We start from the raw sequence: 19,341 nt of genomic DNA on the forward strand, positions 1-19,341 counted from the left end.
AGGTCGAACATTCTCTTCCTCCTAAGGGACAATTACATATGATGCCCATGATATCGGCCACAAGGGTCACTGGGTTACTTTAGGCAGGTCAGTCTTTCCCATTCTAATCTACCTAACCAGTGTGTGTGTGTGTGTGTGTGTGTGTGTGTGTGTGTGTAAGGATAAAACGTTCTCTGGAGTGCCTTGGAGGAATTATTAATATAGGCCCCATATGATCAGTTGGAATATTTAGGAATTATGGGAAATGCCTAATTAAGCGGAGCTTGCAGCAGCGAAGCCTCTGGCTGTGATTGCTTGAGCTAATATGTGGTAGCTCAGAATATTCTGTCGTTTTAGGGAGCAGCATAATGTGCACTCCCAACTCTCTAGAGGAAGGGAATTTTTGGCTGCGATCCAAACATCACATTGGGTGCAGCCAAGGACTGGGAAGAGGTGCAGGAACATGCAGTCTAGAGCAGGGGTCAGCAACCTTTTTCAGCCGTGGGCCGGTCCACTGTCCTTCAGACCTTGTGGGCTGGACTATATTTTTTGGGGGGAATGAACGAATTTCTATGCCCCACAAATAACCCAGAAATGTGTTTTAAATAAAAGGACACATTCTACTCATGTAAAAACACGCTGTTCGCAGGCCAGATTGAAAAGGCAATTGGGCCGCATCTGACCCCTGGGCCTTAGGTTGACTACCCCTGGTTCAGAGGAATGGAAGCCAAAAGAAGGGTGTAATGAGCTAAGGGGAAAGACCTATTGGAGAGCAAGGCTTGAGGGAACGGAGAAAGGGAACTGCAGCAAAGGTTAGTCATAAATGATGCTCTGAAGAAACGTAAGGCTGTGCATTCATGTTCAGGAGATGCTGAATAACAGAAAGTGAGCAGAATGTTTTGAGGTGTGGTTTGGCTGCAGGGGAGCAAAGTGGGACAAAATAGCCAGTGGTCTGAAAAGCAGGATCTTGAGGAAGCGCATTGAGGGCATTGGGTGGAGAAATTAGTCTGAAGAAAGGAGGAGAAAGGAGAGCAGCCCCAAACAGTTCACAAGAGCCGGAGACTAGAGGGGTTGTGCACTATTGTCAGGAAAGGGAGGAAGATAAGGTGTGGATTCTGCACACTGGCTTCTGCTTTCACTAAGGTATTTCAGCTTCACAATTCTAAGGGAGAATGAGGTTCATATAGCAGTAGATGGCAGTTTGGGCTGAGTTTCATTTATTGATCTGAGCCAACCAGCCAATTCTTTGGCTGCAGATGCTGTCGCTGGTGTCTTTGGTGAGTTTCCTTTCCAGGCGCAGTACATCAGTTCTAGTCTCAGCTACAGTGGGTTCTTGGGAAGCAGGTCGCTGCCCTTTCTGAACCCGTGTTTCCCTTCTCTCATAAACTAGTCACATGTCTCCTGTCTCTACATTATTCCTCCTTTGCTCTTTCTGAAATCATCTGTAAATAACAGTCTCTTTGGTGCTTTGCACAGTTGCTGCTGTGACAGATTTTTATTTAAATTAAAGATGATATGTTTGCAAGGGAGCTTTTATATTTAACTATTTAGAACAGCGTTTTGTTTTTGTTTTCAGGGGGAGCTGAATATTTCACCAGCAGTCTACATTTTTTCCAACCTGTCCAAATCAGCTTGTTTGCTTTGCAATATCTGGAATGAGGCTGTGAAGCTTTTGTCTCTCACCCACCCCAGTTTTCTGTCATCACTAGGTTTGTGGAAAGCCATTTCCCTGAGGTGGATCACTTTGGGAAGCTCCTGTGGTATTTCAGGAATCTTTCTGTTCTTTGCAGGTTAAACAAGTTTAGAGCCTCTCACATTACTAGAAATATGTTCCATTAACACTGAAAACACAAATGAAGCTGGAGTTTAACTCATTCCTAATTGTGGGCAGCAACATCATTTTGGGAAAGCCTTAGTAATGAAAGCATGGGATGTGGATCCCATTTTGTATTCCATCATAAAAGCAGAATATTTCTCAATTGTACAATGTTAGATTTAATGCTTTAGCGTAAATAGGAATTACTGCCGAATGTGTTGAGAGAGATCTTGTAAATGGACATTCTTTCTGTGGAAATGTGCCATTCGCAACAGAACTATAAGTTTTCTGAGATGCTCAGAGAATAGTTGATATATTCAATGCCACATTGTGGAAGTGATGAAAGGAAAGAGAAAGAACCATCAAGTCTCATTACTTGGTCCCAGAACGGGAAGCACAAGGTGAAGAAAATGTTACTTTCCATTGGACCTACTTCTGTTGGTTGAAGAGTATGCTAACAACAAAGATTTTACTGCATAGTCAAGGGCCAAAATTAATATTAAAAAATGAATATGTACAATTGAGTTGCACTGATTCCTCCTTCAAATAGAATGAGGCACTCAAACCCTGTGTATTCCTGTGCTTGTGTGTGTATGCAAATGCTTGGGGTGTGTGTGTGTGTGCCAAACTGGGTCTTTGACCTGGGTGGAAAAAAGCCAAGTTTCGCCCCTGATTTATGTTTCATTATGCTCCCACTGATGACATCAGCACCATACTGGAGTTTCTGAAATTTGAAGAGCTTGGAGGGAAATTCACAACAAACAAACAATAAAAAACCAGTTTGTATTAACTGAACCCAATTCCAAATTGAGGTGACAGGAATTCACCCATCAATGCTCTGTTGTATAAGTTCAGTCCCATCTCCACAGTATAGCAGCCTCTGCAGGTGTGCTTCTGCTTCTGCAGCCCTAATGATGGTTTTAGAATTCAGAAATCACTCTGAGCCCATAATTAAGCTTCAGGTTGGTTTTGTTTTGATGAGCGTTTGAGAAGGGGGTGGAGGTAACTTCCAGCTTATAAATGTCTGCTTGGTTAGCTTCATAGCAGCATGCATTCTGCAAGACTTGTCCGGAGGCTTTTCCCCTGGGATTTTCCTTGTGAGCAGTAGCAGAGGGTGGGCTTGTCAAAGCTGCCGTTCCGACTTCTGGCAGAGGGGAGGGGGGAAAGTCTGAGGGCACAAGGGCTGTTGCATAAGTAGGAAAAGAACAGAGGCTTATCACAAATCTACATTGCGCTGTGGGGTGGAGACATGCACCACAAGGAAGGAGAGATCGTGTATCCGCTGAATCGGAAGGAAGAAAATAGGAATATCCTAGTTTTGAGGACGTGCAGGAGGAGCTGCCAGTAGGACAGTGGGAAGCGTGTGCTCAGCTTGTCTTCAGCCCATGATTAAATTACAGCGCCAGGCAAAGGGATCTTTCCTCTACGCAGTATCTCTCTGCAACTCTGGATAGGCAGGTGGGAATTGTTGCGGGGTTCTTTTAAATGGTTCAGACTTGATGTTTTGTTCTCTACAGTGCTATTGTCATGTCTTTAATGTAGTGCATTAGCAGCAACAGACTGGAGTGTAGTGGCGCTTATTCCCCCCCCCCCTTCTCTCAGCATATTTAAAAAAAGGATGTTTTTATCCCATATGTGCAGCAGCAAGATAGTAGAACACCCTCCTGTTCCTTGACTTCTTCCCCTTGCTTTTTAAAAGCTCCCATTCAACACCTGACAAGAAGCAAAGTGGGTGCCTGTGTTTCACTTCACTTGAGTTGTTTGCTTCCCTGAGTTGCGGGGAAAGTGCCGGATGGGAATAGTTCTCCACTTGCCTCAGTGTCACGTAAAACTTTTTGTCACTGAGTTTGCCTTCCTGTCAGAAGTCTGGCGCTCCTCATTTTGGTATCCACTCCGTTCAGATTGGATTAGATGGCATCGTGTTACACGGACTGCAGTTTCTCCGTAGTTGAGCGGCAGTTTAAAGGGAGCTGCTCTTTCATTAGCTCATGTTTTGGCTGCCGGACGCCGCCTTCTCTTACTCACATGCGCACACCCCTTTGGGGAGAGGAAAATGAAAAGTCCGTCCCTGTTAGTTTGCCTTGGTTCACACACACACACACGGGATTCCGGCACTCTCCTCTGCCGTGGGAGAGAACGAGCGCAAGAGAAAGGGTAGCTATTGTTCGACTGCCCGGAGCCAGGGAACTGGATAGAAAAGCTTGGCCTCAGTTTTCGTCCTGGCTTTTCTTCATTTCACACTGTCCAAAGCAGAGGACAGACAAGGAGTGTGGCTGCCGAAAGCGGTGCTGTTAGACGGGGGCTGGCATGCCGGCAGGACCATGACTGAGGCACCGGCAAGGTCACAGCATGCAGATTTCAGGTAAGGTTCCCATCAGCAAAAACTTTAGGGGCATACCGGAAAGCCTGTGGAAGGGCGGGGAATGTTGCATTTTTCTTTCATAAAAATAGGTGCTTTCCTATACCATCTGCCTTGTATCAAACCCTAACCCTTTTATCAGTGACTTGCATATCCTAAGTGATAGGTTAAATTGCTCCCTTTCTGCTCCCTTTTGAAATCTGAAAGTGTTTTGATATCGCTTTCCAAAGCCTACTCTTGGTTTTACAAGTAGCAACAGCAGCACAATCCTATGCATATCTGCACACAAATAGATCAGCAGGAATTCAGTGGGACTTACATTTAGGTGTTTATAGGATTGTGGCTTATGTTATACATTTGCTAAATATGGAAGTTGAATGAGCGAGCTACGACAGGTACAGTGCTGGTTCAGTATGAAAACAACTTTTATTCTCCTTTCAATACGTCATTAACAACACATGAGAGTTTCCAGAAAGAAGTTGCTGTAATTAAATAGTGTGTTTACTTATTCCAGGCCTTTTAAAATAGTTATTGGCTTAAAGCTTCATGGAGGCTGGTATATAAGGGTAAAGAAAAAAAAATCATCACTATTTTTACATATGAAATACTTGCAGTTGTGTTTAAAATATGCAGCCCGCAGCTGGCATGATTAACATGTAATCAGTGTCAAATTGTACCAGGCAAAGCTTCCTGCTTTTCTGTGAAAGTGGAAAAATAAAAGCTGTTCCGGAAACTTAACAAGTTGTTCATAGTTTGTGTTCATGTTATGAAGTCTCCTGTTAAGCACTGTGATCTTCTAAAATACAACCTGGTTGGTCCCTGTCAGATAGATCAGAATTTATTTTTCTGTGCATTTTGTGCTAGAAAGTTAATTCAACTTATGCTAGATTTGTAGAGTTAATCAAGGTGTTTCTGAAGGTAATGGCAAAATGGCTGCCCATGCTATGTGTTGAAATTGCTGCTATTTTCTGAATCGAGCTCATCTATTTTTATGGGTGAAAAATAAACGTAGAGCTTGCTATCTTCCTAATAGTTGGAGAGCAAGGAATGTTAAGGGGGAGATGGTCACCTGACACAAGGTCATCCCTGTATAAAAAATCACCACTTATCTTTCGGCTCTAGTTTTCCAGTACATGCCTGGTGGTGACCTTTGCTCCCTGGCTCTGTCACTCAGCCATCAGATTTCCGTCTCTGCCCTTTCTCTCCAAATGCCCTCTTTGCTTAGAATTGCCTCCCCAGACACCCAGATGCTGATGCTTTTTTTCTGTCCATCAGATTACTCCCTAAAACATATATTTCCAGTGTAATCTCCCTAGTCCTCATCCCCTACTGAATTGAAGCCCCAGTACACGCAACTGAACACACATTCTTCCCTTCCCTTCCTTATCCTCATTCCTATCTTCCTCCCCTACCCCCATTAGCCTCTCTCTCAGCAAATTTTAAATCGCAGGTGAATAGCCTGTGGCCATAGGACAGCATGTGATCTTTGGTCTAATTTCATATGGGTGTCAATGGGGCAGACGAGAGAAGAAAGTGTGACCCCACCCACCCGCTTTTGTCTCCATCCCTAACCACTGCCAATATACGGCCCCAAGATATCCCTGAAGAAATTCAGTCCTCCCCACTCCCATTTTAGATTACAGGGCAGGGAGCTACCCGACTTGTGTTTTTAAAGCATCATGGAGCATACTATATGAACAACAACAATAAAAATATGCATTCATTTAATTTCAGGTATGAGTCACTTCCTACAAAACATCTCAAAGTGATTTGACAATAAAAATGTATGTGAAAACAATGTTAGAGCCAATTACAGGTGTTGTTGTTGTTGTTGTTTAGTCATTTAATCATGTCTGACTCTTCGTGACCCCATGGACCAGAGCATACCAGGCACTCCTGTCTTCCACTGCCTCCCACAGTTTGGTCAAACTCATGCTGGTAGCTTCGAGAACACTGTCCCACCATCTCGTCCTCTGTCGTCCCCTTCTCCTTGTGCCCTCCATCTTTCCCAACATCAGGGTCTTTTCCAGGGAGTCTTCTCTTCTCATGAGGTGGCCAAAGTATTGGAGCCTCAGCTTCACGATCTGTCCTTCCAGTAAGTACTCAGGGCTGATTTCCTTCAGAATGGATAGGTTTGATCTTCTTGCAGTCTGTGGGACTCTGCAGAGTCTCCTCCAGCACCAGAATTCAAAAGCATCAATTCTCCGGCGGTCAGCCTTCTTTATGGTCCAGCTCTCACTTCCATACATCACTACTGGGAAAACCATGGCTTTTACTAAATGGACCTTTGTCAGCAAGGTGATGTCTCTGCTTTTTGAGATGCTGTCTAGGTTTGTCATTGCTTTTCTCCCAAGAAGCAGGCATCTTTTAATTTCGTGACTGCTGTCACCATCTGCAGTGATCATGGAGCCCAAGAAAGTAAAATCTCTCACTGCCTCCATTTCTTCCCCTTCTAAAACCTCCACTTAAAATGCTCATTTGGAAAAGTGTGGTGCCTGTAATTAACAAGAGGGAGTTCCAAAGGATAGTTGCCACCACACAAAGGCCCTGTAGCAAGATCATATGCAGTGGACCTCTTGATGAGGTTGCTTGTCTGCAGGAGGTCCTCTCCTACAGAGCACAGTGGTCAGTTGGCTATAGATGGAGTGAGACAATCTTTTGGCTATCCTGGTCCCGAGCTGTATAGGGCTTTGCGTATCAGGACCAACTAATTGAACTTAGCCCAGTAACTGATTGGAAGACACAATGTTGTTGTTGTTGTATTTATTTATGCCCCCCCCCTTCTCCAAGAACCACGACTCAAGGCTGCTCACAAAAGCTAAAACAAACATGGCCAAAACACATGAATCTAAAAATATCTCTCCCATCCTTCTGGCAGAATTATGGCCTGCCAAGCAAGTCCCTCCTGTGTAGCTATTAAAAGCAGAAGCAAAAGACACATGCTACATGTCAGCATGGCTGAATGTGGTCACGGAGGCAACAGTTGACGCCTTCAAAATTAAGCCCTTCATTTTCCTTTAATAGCCTTTCTGGCTGCAAAGTTGTTGCTGGCAAGTTGGAAAAGAGGGCAGACACCATCACTTGCCTCTATGCCATAGGCCAGGAGTTCTCCAGTGCGGTGAGCCTCCCTATGTTTAGGAAAAACCTGATTGCTGCAGGAGAGGAGCAGCTAAGGCAGAGTTCGCTTCTCATGTGGAGCGAGAAGGACTATGGTCAGTGGCTTTCTATGAGGAGAACAAGGAGGGGCATCTGGAAAATGCACCCAGCGCAGTAAGCCATGATGCTAGGTGGGTACAGCACCCCAACAGTGCTACTGACTGGGAAGGGGCAGTACAATGTATCTGTCCTCTTCCTTGGAAGAACCTTACTAGAGCACAGAATCCCGTGTGGTCTGCAGCAAACGTCACAGCTGGGTATAGAATGATAGGACAGGACTTTAGCCATGGTGTCTTAAGATCTAGAAATAAACACAAGAGAGTTAGGGTTGAACAGGGCAATAGTATGTTATTATTTCAGTTACATGTTCTTAGATATAGTTGCAGTGAGGTTTAATATATTTCACAGAATTGTAGGGTTGGAAGGGGCATGAGGAGTTATCTAGTCCAACCCCCAGCAACGCAGGAATCCTGCCCACAGCTGCCCCTGACCCCTTGCGCCTGAGGCTTTTATCTCAATAATCCGTTCAGTAGCTCCATGCCATAGGTTAGTAGTTGTTGCTTTCCTAAGACTGTTCAGTTGGTTAGTGTGTGAGGTGAGTTTTGAACCAATGACGTTGCAGGTGATAGATTAGCCACTATACAACATCAATGCCGTGTGATTTATTTTGGCTTTTTAATGTTGGATTATTTAGTTTGCCTCTCAGGTTAATTATAACGGCAAGTGGAGAAATAAGATACAATCCCTATACAAATTTGTAAAATAAACAAGGCACAAACCGAACTTCAGGGAGAATGATAAAAAAAGAAGCAGGTAGCCGTTGTGAGAACTTTCACTTTCTCAACTATTCATTCTGTATGCTATTGATTGCATATCTATGGCTCTGAATTTTAGGAGAAACCAGATCCTTATCCACACACCCACACTCACAAACTCTGCACTACGCTGTCCAAGGACTGACATTTGGCTAATTGGGGCTTGGGAAGCGCCTTCAAGCCCCGCTTTTACCTGCCCCACACCTGGTGGCATAGAGGGCTGGTGTGCCTGGCTCGACTGAAACAGCTCAGTTCTCCATCCTGATCGAAAGCAGCAATAGGTAGAGCTAAGAATGACAGTAACCAAACCTTGTAACACGTTGTGCATGTATATAGAATACGAAAGAGAACAGCGCGGTTGTAGTTGCGTAGATTTTCTGCAGCAGATGAAATTCCCTTTTCTGCACACTGAGGCTCCATCCCCTTTGCTTCTGGTCACCTTATGTGTAAAGTTTGCATATTGGCAATTTCAATGTGTCATCTTAAATTCTGTTGTTGTTTAGTCGTTTAGTCGTGTCCGACTCTTCATGACCCCATGGACCAGAGCACGCCAGGCACTCCTGTCTTCCACTGCCTCCCGCAGTTTGGTCAAACTCATGCTGGTAGCTTCAAGAACACTGTCCCACCATCTCGTCCTCTGTCGTCCCCTTCTCCTTGTGCCCTCCATCTTTCCCAACATCAGGGTCTTTTCCAGGGAGTTTTCTCTTCTCATGAGGTGGCCAAAGTATTGGAGCCTCAGCTTCAGGATCTGTCCTTCCAGTGAGCACTCAGGGCTGATTTCCTTAAGAATGGATGAATAAATTCTGTATTCTTCCTTAAAACACCTCTAATATATTGAACTCAGGTCCAGATTTATGATGGCTATGCAGTCAAAATGGTGCTATTGATAAACAACAGAGAGGTATCGGCAGGCTCAGGGGAACCCCAAGATTTATTGAAGTACCAAAAAAGAAAATTAGAGCTAGCCCTCCTGCCCCCAAGGACTGAGCATACTCAATAGCCACAGAACACTAAATATCTGTTTCAACACTTGAGTGAAGGAAGAGAATGGAAAACCAGGGAGGAGACAGAATGCTTCATCCTGAAAGAATGCATTGCTGGCTAGAATACTGAACAGAAACAGTCAGCACTGCAACATTATGTTGCAGGTCTCATTTGCATATAATGTGCATTGAAATGTGTGGGGTGGCTTTTTTCCTACCTTGGCTGATAGCATATTCCTCTTGTTAGACTTTTTCAACTTGTGGCTTCTTGGCCAGTACTGTCTACTTTGGGACATACAATTCCAGTCCCACCTTTAAAAGCTCCCTCTCCGGGGGACAGAATGGCAACCTCTGTTGTTTTGAACCACGTATGGGTGGGGATTATTTTAACAATGCTTGGCCCTTCATTAGCCAAGGAAGCGTCTGTTACGACATAAGGCCACTCCTTTTCTTTCCTGCCTTCTCCTGAACTTGCTTTTTGCTAAATAGGCTGCTTGATAGTCGTTTTTGTTATGTGGGCACCTGTTCAAAAAGAAGTGGATCTAACTTGGGCAGATAACATAATGAAACGGCCCTTAAAAATTCTCAAAAACAAAAGTGAGTTTCAGTAGTGAGTTTCCAAACAATTAAAATGACCTTTGCATGAAGAGGCTGTCTGGTTCCCCCACTTTGCCTTTTCTTGGTCAGTACTTCTGCTGCCCCTCAATAGCTGAAGTTGCTCCAGACCAGCTGCCCCACTCAACTCGACCCACAATCATTACTTGTAAGAATGCTTCTAAGTCAGTAAATGCAAATAAGCTCATCAGTACAAATGCTCCCCTTGACAGTCCTTTTCCCAGAGGAGTCTTGGAGGAAGCGTACCTAATTTGACTGACTTTATCAGAATGCATAACTGGCCCCAGTGGCTTGTAAAGCCCAAATTTCATATGCTAAACTTGAGGCAAACCTGGAGGTTTTGCCAATTCTGGCTCCCTGATTAACGCGCCTGTGTGCTGTGCTTGTCAGCCAGTTAGCACTCTGAAGTTGCTCATGCAACAGGAACCGAATCTGACAGTCAGCCCATCTGGCTTGGTATCGTTGGTGCTGACTGACAGCAGCTCTTCAGGATTCAGAAGGTCTTCTTTTCCAGCCCTTCCGAGAGACCTTGGGACCTTCTTGCAAATCAGATGTTATTCCCTTAACACACCATGTGTCATCAGTCACATCAGTCACTATCTTGTTTCCACATGGGAAAAGGGAAATTGAGGGAAGACGTCTTGCCTAAGGATATATAGTGGAGCCATTCACCCATCAAAAACCATTGAAAAAATTCCCCATTGACGGACATATTAAAGAATTAAAACAAACAGAGCCACACAAAAGAGAATTATCCACACCTCTTAACACAGTGAGACTATGTTGGAATTTGAAGTAATTGTTTCCTGTCTTTCCAGTTATTTACACACACACACACTGCCTTGAGTATTTTTGCCAAATGCACTGTCCTCATGCACCTGACTCAGGAAGGAGTACACACTGGAGCATAACTGTGGAAACTGCAAACTCTCACCAGCATTTTGTTGATTATGATATGGAAGTGGTTTAATTTGGTAGTACTGTTACCAGCGACCATTGCAAAAAGTGAATTCTCTCTTAGTCCCTGTGCTGTGATGCTGCCTCATGGCTAGTGAAGACATTACGATTGATGGCGTTAAGACAGACACGGCATTTGCTCTTAATTTTCTTTTTCAGGGAGCTGCTCTGCTTTAGGGAATTAATGACGCAGGCTGTGCCTTACCAATCTCTGCAGCTGGACCAATTGCAGCAGAGCAGAGGAGGAGCTTCGCACTCAGCTGATTCCAGCAATCCTCTGATTTCCTTAGTATCTGAAAGGATCAGGCAAGGACAAGAGGGGTGGAGCAGGACTGATGACTGACATAACATATTCCACCCTCAACTTTGAGAAATCTGCCTGGCTCATGCAGAGCAAGCAAGCTAGTTTGACTTGTTATGGGCATGTTAACCAACTTCAGGTCCTATTATTACCCATCAGCTCCTCAATATATTTTACACAGACGAATTCTTTATTGAGGATCTGATAGGTAATAATATGACTTTCAGATTATGAGAAAGTGAATGTCACTCAAGGCAGCAGAATACAACAGCAGTGGGGCCCTGAATAGTCTTAAGCTATTCTGTCTGTTACAGGTAGACAATACTATTTCAGGGGCATTATAAAGCGCTTCTTAATTTCCATGAGGGCTAGAAACTTGCCAACTCTTTCTTTCAGGGTCTCCCCCCAGCTCAGATTCCCAAAGGAATTGCACATCTTAGTGTACATGCTTCATGTTCCATATTTGGCAGAGTGGCTGATGTAATGCAGATTTCCTTCTAGACCAGGGGTTGGCAACCTAAGGCCTATGGGCCACAAGCAGCCCACGGGGGTCGTTTAACCGGCCAACGAGCCGCCCCCGAACCGAACCGAACCGAGCCACCCGATCAGGGAGTCCCCGCATGCTACGCTAAACCAGCACGGGGACTCGCTTCTGCAGACGCCGGAAATCGCACCTGCAGAGATGCAGACGCCGGAAATCACAGGTGCGCAGGCAATCCGGCCCACGGAGGGATCTCTGCTGGAGTGAACCGTCCCAGGCGAGGTAAACCATGCCAGCCCCTGTTCTAGACCTCCTGCAGGATAGTCTACATGTAAGAAGACATCATGAGACATTTTAGTTCTAACTGTCCATCTTGTTACTGGATGGTGGGAGAAAGGAGCCCCAGTGCACTAAACACACCACTTTCCTCCAACACTCAATTAGCTTCAGGAATTATAATAAGAATGACTTCCAGTGGTGTTCCTATATTGATTATGCATATTGCCGTGAAAGAAGTCATTGACTACAGCAAGGCTGGTCAATCAAAGGCATGTCTCTGCATCTTGTGGGTCTTTAATGCTTCGAATGCTAATGCCCTTTGATTTTAGTATTAGGACTCCTGGTTTTTGTGCACACGTAGCGTCTCTTTCCATGCCTCTTAGGGCTCCAGTGTTTGCATACATTATGAATGATAATTTTGCTAGAATACTTTCTAAAACACTCAGACCCAAACTTCTGTGAAGCTTTGCTTATCAGGAATGCGACTATAGGGTAGCCAAAGCTGTTTAGCTTCATAGGTTGTTGCTGTACTGTAATTTTATGAGGTGACACATTTGACAATTGAGGAGATAAAAGCAGACCCATAAATGTAATAAGTTGTGCATTCATATTTTGGAATAAGATGTCCATATTTATTTCAAATATTTAGCCTAGATTATTCTGGGAAAGTTGGTTATCATTTGGTTTTTCTTTATCTGAAAGCTTTAGAATTAGCAAGGAAACACCATAATTGGGCGAGTAAAGGAGAAATTGTAAATTTACTTTCCCTTTTCAAATTATTTCCATGATTCCGTGAACTATTAAGTGTCTCTTTTCAAAGAGACATAAAGCTGCTTTGGCTAGTTTGCTTTCACAACCCTTTATGACTTCGAAAAGGCAATTCTTTTTCTAAGTCATAAATAATGTTTCTTCTCACAAGTTTTAAGGTGAGAGAAATATATTTTGTTTTTCTAATATAAATTTACTGCTGTACATTTTCCCAAAAAATAAATAAATCAAGTTCATATATACATCTAACATTTCGCAAGAGTGAAAACAGAGTAGCAATTTGAAGAATTGAAAGTTGGAAAATTATTAATTCCTTTATATCCAGCACAGTGTTAGAAGGGTAAGATCCTGTAAATTAAAGCCTGGTTTGTCAATCTTCTTCCAATAATACACATAACAGGGAGAAAAGATATATTTATTTATTTATTTAAAGTGGTGTATACCAGTTTTAAGGCGAACCTCAGAAAACAGTGTTTGTTAAATTATTAAAACAATTAGAATCAAATACAAAATAAACAGAAAGCAAACACCACTTTGTCTTGAAGAAAGTGTGTCTACTAATTCTTTCCTCCTCTCAGGGCGATGTTCTTATGGTTGCAGTTGCGCTGTTTCTTTCTCCTTCTTCCTGAATGGGCACAGATCAAGCACAATTCATTTATGTGTGCATAAGACAGTTTTCCAAAGTTAGTAGCCCACAAAATAATTACTGGCCCAACCTTCTTATGAATATTGGTCACTTCATGGCGCATCATCTACCAGGGAATTGAGGAGAGAATCCATTCTTATTGCATTTACAAAAAGATCCATGCCTTCTTACCTAGATATAAAACCTTCCTTCCTGCAGGCAAACTGGCAAGTAGTATTAAGACACTTGGTTGGACCACCCTGGCCTGGGCTGTTCCTCTTAAGGGCTGGTTAATGACAGACATTGACTCTACGCAGAAGGCAGGCCTATCAAAGTTTTCATTAACACGTTTTGGCAGCTCAGCTGCTCATTACTGTCATGTGATCTGAAGATGAAACATTCATAGCCGGAAATGGCACAGGACATTGGCATGTGATTTACCTTCACTCACAAGAAACTGTATGGGGGAAATGGCTGCCCCTATATGTATTTGTTTATTAAAAATATTTGTATACTGCTGTTCAAAAAAACATGAGTTCATTTAAAAAGGAGTTTTCTAGAGACATTTCTGCACCAGTTTCCAAGCTTAGCCTCCTCTCCTTGCTATGGACCAGCTGATCAGCAGGGTATTCGGGTATCCCCTAGTTTGTCCTGTATTTCCTGTGTCAATAAGAGTTTATTATTCTTGTAAATGTCTGCTAGGTGATTTAGCCTTTGTGTTGCGTGATGTGATGGAATAATGGGTGATAAACCAAGGAGATTAGTGGGGTTGGGGACAATATGCCTACTTTTTCTTTCCATGCCTTAAAAATGGATAGTGTGAACCTATTTAGTGTTGTGGGGAGGTTTTTTCCAGCTTGTTTTGGAGGAAGGGTTATGCAGCAGGGGTGTTTTCAATTGTATCTAACTCCAACTGATCCAACTGTCTCCTAGAATGTCTGTTATGATGCGTGTTTGGTTGCCAAGGTAGTAGTATTCTATATTGTGAATTCCCCATCCTCAGCCTGAGGTCGAAAAGAACAAGTAGTTGAGACCTGTTCTTTAAGTTTTGTACGATAAAATGAGTGGTTGTAATTTGTTCGGCCACATACTGAGATGGTTTGGTAGATGGTGGAATGGAAGGGTTGAGAATGGGTAGGTTAATTTTGGAAGGGTGATCATTTTGATCGTGGCTACTTTATCTGAGAGAGTGAAGTTAGTATTGTTCCATCACCTCAGGTCTTTGTTAATTTGTCGCCACGGGGATTTTTAATTATGGAGGTATAATTTGTTGAGGTTTCTGGATATTTGAACCACTAGGTATCTGAATTTGGTAAAACAGAGTTTTATCTTTATTTTAGGATATGAGGGAGTGTTGAAACACATTGCCTCAGATTTAGCAGGCTTCACTTGTTGGCCTGACACCACTACAAAAGTGTTGAGTTCTTTGGCTAGGTGATTGCTGTATTAATAGGGTATGGTGTCGTGACCATTAGGCCTGCAAAGAGCCCTAGTTTATATGTTTTACCTTTTATTTCCACTCCCTTGATGTTAGGGGCTGCCTGGAGTTGGATTGCTAGAGGTCCTAGGGCCATGATGAATAGGAAGGGAGGCAGCAGGCTTCCCTGTTTGTGCCTCTTTGGATTGCTATAGCGTTGGTGTCCATATTGTTAATTTTGCATTTAGTTGAGGCTTAGCATTAGATTTGTTTAGGGTTTGTAGGAAGTTGGGGCCAAAGGTTATGCTGGGTAATACTGATAGTAGGAATTTCCATTCTAAGCAATTGAAGGCTTTAAGGATATCTTATGGACATGATCATCAGTGGTTTTTTGGCTATTTTGCTATGATTATCAGATTCAGTAGTTTCCTAATGGGGTCTGTTATGTTGCAACCACAGGCAAAGCCAGCCTGATCTGGAGTATTAGTTTGTGTAGGAGGTTTTTTTTAAAGCAGTTAGCCAAGATTGATGTGAATATCTTGTGGTCTTGATTTATCAGTGAGATTGGGCAATAAGATTCTACTTTGAGGCTATCTTTGAGTGGTTTGGGGATAGAGACAGAAATGTTTGATTTCGGAAGCCCTGACAGCAAGAGCTGAAGTTTGTTTTTAACCTTCTGAAAGTTGCATATATGGAAATTGTGATTTGCATGTGCTAATTTGCCCTATGGGCCTATTCTCTGGTTCTGTTAAGGACCCAACAGGTTCCTTTTGCTCCTGCATTGCATCTGTTTCTCCCAACACTCAGTTGGGATCTAGTCTACTGGGATACTTAGAACTATATATGAACTGGCAAGTAGCTCTCCTTGGGCAGAGAAAGAATTGACTACTGTGGCTGGCAGGCAAATAAGAGGTCTCTATATTGTTCTGGTCTGGTACGAACACTCAGAACCTGCCCTGCAACTCCCCTCAGTTCCAGAGGACCTCTATCCAGCCATGTCCATTTACCCAAGGTAAGGCAGCAGGGTCCGTATAGTAAAAGCTATGGTTTTCCCAGTAGTGATGTATGGAAGTGAAAGCTGGACCATAAAGAAGGCTGATCACTAAAGAATTGATGCTTTTGAATTATGGTGCTGGAGGAGTCTCTGCAGAGTCCCACAGACTGCAAGAAGAACAAACCTATCCATTCTGAAGGAAATCAGCCCTAAGTACTTACTGGAAGGACAGATCGTGAAGCTGAGGCTCCAATACTTTGGCCACCTCATGAGAAGAGAAGACTCCCTGGAAAAGACCCTGATGTTGGGAAAGATGGAGGGCACAAGGAGAAGGGGATGACAGAGGACGAGATGGTTGGACAGTGTTCTCGAAGCTACCAGCATGAGTTTGACCAAACTGTGGGAGGCAGTGGAAGACAGGAGTGCCTGGCGTGCTCTGGTCCAGGGGGTCACGAAGAGTCGGACACAACTAAACGACTAAACAACACAACAAGGCAGCAGGAGGTGGGTGGGTGAGGGATGGCGGGTCAGCCTGGCCTGTGGGGGGGGGAGGTTGTGTCACGTGTGTGATGTCATGCACGTGCAACACAAGCCTGCCCCCCCCCAACTTGGTGCCTCTGCTGGCCCATTAGCTTTTTAACTTGATCCTTGGAGTTTTTAAGTTACCATATTGTCCAATTAAACCAAGTTTTTAAAATTGCTTCCTGACTGAAACTGAGACAAGTTTGAAGAAAGCCTGTATATTAGGATAGCCCTGTTCTGGGTTCTTGGGGAACTTATAATAGGAAAATATTACTGATTACTTATATACCTGTGGGTATAGGGTGGTATATAAAGTCAAGAAATAATAATAATAATAATAATAATAATAATAATAATAATAATAATAATAATAATATCATCCACTGTCAGAAGAGGGACACTATCTGAGCTTCAGTTCTGCATTGGCATCTCCTCTTAATTCAACACTGTGCTTTCTCTCGTCCCCTCGTTAACCGTGAACTTTGCATGTTATCTGCTGGATGCCACCACCACTGGAGTTTGGCTAGCTTGGATGTAATTTCTTTGCTTCGCCGTTCCTCGCTTGTTGTTTTCTTAATTCCTTGTCACTAAACGTTTGGCAGCAAAATAAGGACGAGAAGCAATCTGTAATTGGGCTGCTGTAATTGGGCGTATCATTTAGCAAAATAGGTTTATTTTGCATTTGATGTTGGTTTGCTTAAAAAGGAGTAAAAGGGGATCCTGCTCCTTTAAAGAACGCAGTTTTTTTCTCGGAGCGTCAGCCTGGTCCCGGAGGACAAAGGCGTTTTTGATTTGTGAGGCCCCTCATTTGTCAGGGCTCGTCCTTGCTTGCATTTGTACAAACCTGTGAAGTGACCCTTTAGGTCAGATAAAAAATATCTTCTCAATCCCCCCCTCCCCCCGATTCCGTGTCGCAAGGGGACCTAGCAAGCACCCGTTGCACAGCTGCAGGGCCAGCACACGCTCCCTAGATAGGGCAGTCTTGTGATGCTCTCTTCTTTTGTCAATTAAACGGACTCTCTTTCTGTAGCTATGGCTCTTTTGATTCCTCCTAACAGGACTCCTTTCTCCTGACCCCTCTTCTTTGTTCTCCCGAAAGGGTGGGGGGAAGCCCCATTAACCGAGGAGGGCGAAGTTGAGCTGGGCTCGCGTTGGCTGCTTCTCATTCTGATGAAGAGGAGCTGTTCTAATATCCTTAATGCTGCTGTTGGCAGTTGGAAACAGATTCCATTATTGTTGATCAATGCAGCCGCCATGCGGGAGGGAGGGGTGGAGGGAGGGGGTGAGGGAGGAGGGGAGGGACTCTTCCTATTCACAGATTGATCAACCTGCCATTGCATGAGCAAATGCGTTGCAAGAGAGGCTTGGATGCTATTGTAATAATAGCTGGGGCAGGAAAGGGGACTGGTGGCGAGGCAGTTCTCTCTGGTTGTTAACAGGGTTTTTAATGATCTTTAAGCTTTTTTTGGAAAAACAAAGATACTGATTTTTTTTATCTTACTCACCCTTACCTCAAAGGAAGACAGTCATATATTAGACTTTATTATGCTGGGTGTCTTGTTGATCTTTCCTTTTGTTTTCCCCCTTTATCTTCTCAAATGCTATTTTCTCATCTCAGGCTATAGGCCACTTCCCCATCACATTGTTTTTGTTCTTCCTGCTTGAGGTGAGAAACTGGCACCCAGTTTTCTTTCCTGCTCCTGCTCATGTCTCCTTCATCAGAAAGGTCTGTCAGCTAGGGAGTTGGCAGCAGGGCCAAGCCCGCCATCCTTTTTTCCATTTTGTTCAGTCCAAGTACTGGACTCCCAGGATCATTTGCATTTTCCCACCCTCCGTCCCTTGATTCGTTTGGCCATTGTCTTCTGTATGGAGAAGTTTTCTGGCTGGAGAATGAGTTTCCTTTCTCCTGGAGATGCGGCCGAGTGGCTGGATAGCAGCACAGAAGATGAGCGAAGCCTCCTGTCATTTCTTGGTACGGTAGGCTTGGAATACTACTTTCTTCAAACATTTAATTGACATAGACTTCTTAGATGGGTTTCGTTTTTCATCCTGGAATTGTCAGAGGAATGCATTTAGTTGCACTCTGTGATGAGGCGTGAGTTCTAAAGTTTGCCGCAAGTTAAAAGATCTCTGTTAAACAGATAAAAGCTGGAGTAATTTGTGTGTATCACAGTAATTGCTTATACAAATACACTTTCTAAAAATATTTGATTGTTCTGTTTAGTCTGCAAGTTTATAGATCACTTGGCCTACTGGAATATGACTAACTAGAACTCACTAACCTAAGAGGAACTATTTTTAGCAATCTGTCGCACAAGGTACCTATCACAGTTTTCTCTCTAAACTTTTCTTTGCAAAGCACCATGTACATTGGATGGTTTCTATAGTATATCATGAAAACCCTGGAGATCCCATTAGAATACCAACCATTCTACTTCTCCAGTATGACTTCATTCTGAAATTCAACTCAGATGCCAAAGAAATCAGTAAAGTAGCAGATAAAATGGTTCGTGACCTTTGAAGTTTTGCTTGTTTGTTTCCTGCCCTTCACTAAGCATTGAAGCAACATAAAAAACTGTTTAAGCTAGTTAGCGAGAAGTTAATATAAAGCAGAAAGTTGTTCACTTTACATTTTGTGCTGTAGAGCTTAGGAAGTATTGTCCAACTATGTAGCTCTTTCTCACAATGTCCAGCCAGATGTTTCTGGGTCCTCACCAGGAGGACATAGGGATGGCCTTTTCCTGCTATTTTCCTCCTCAGGAGGCAGAGGGATGCTGGCAGCTACCTTCCATTGAACTGTAATGACTAATAAGCTATGGGAGAGTCTATTCTCTATTCCTTTGTCTAACCCAAAGCCATCAAAACTTCCTTTTGTTATTTTACATTTTGGCTCCTTGGTGTATATAGAACATGGCTTTTGAGTTTTATTACACTTTTGAGTTGAACTTTCAAGAAACCTTGCAAATTATGCATGTGACAGTGTTTAATAGAAGTTGTTCATAGTGTTGCTTGCAATGACGGTGGGGTTGTCACCCATATTGCTTGCTTGCAGAAATGCATACCCCTTGTTCATGTTAAATGCACCTATAAAGTCATTTGGAGTATATCCATATGGTTCCAGAGTGTGTTACCAGGAGCAGTCCCATCACCCTATAAAAATTAAGAGCTGTGACAATACAATAAATGCTGGGATTGTTTTGTTTATATGCTAAATCCTGAACTCTCGGGTAGTTTGCTATCTTTCTCATGTTTTTTTACCAAAATGTTGAAATTT

General features: G+C 43.3%; 1 protein-coding gene across 12 annotated transcripts in view; it reads left to right on the forward strand.

Annotated features, from left to right (window-relative positions):
* Positions 1 to 19,341, forward strand: part of RASAL2 (RAS protein activator like 2) — a 236,858-nt gene that overhangs the window by 135,520 nt on the left and 81,997 nt on the right. The window contains exon 1 of one of the 12 annotated variants that reach the window (XM_082229004.1): positions 3,020 to 3,253. The exons of 8 other annotated variants lie outside the window; for them this stretch is intronic. Coding sequence is in view for 2 of the 4 variants with exons in the window: in XM_082229001.1 (XP_082085127.1) it covers positions 17,958 to 18,039 (82 nt within the window). In the remaining 2 variants the exon portion in view is untranslated. Of the gene's footprint in view, positions 1 to 3,019; positions 3,254 to 3,866; positions 4,158 to 15,423; positions 15,564 to 17,942; positions 18,040 to 19,341 lie in introns of those variants that run through there. 3 more of the 12 variants (XM_082229003.1, XM_082229005.1, XM_082229001.1) reach the window with 3 other exon arrangements.

This window comes from Podarcis vaucheri (genome assembly GCF_965113315.1).
Source record: "Podarcis vaucheri genome assembly, chromosome: 6".
In the NCBI taxonomy this organism is placed as follows: Eukaryota; Metazoa; Chordata; class Lepidosauria; order Squamata; family Lacertidae; genus Podarcis; species Podarcis vaucheri.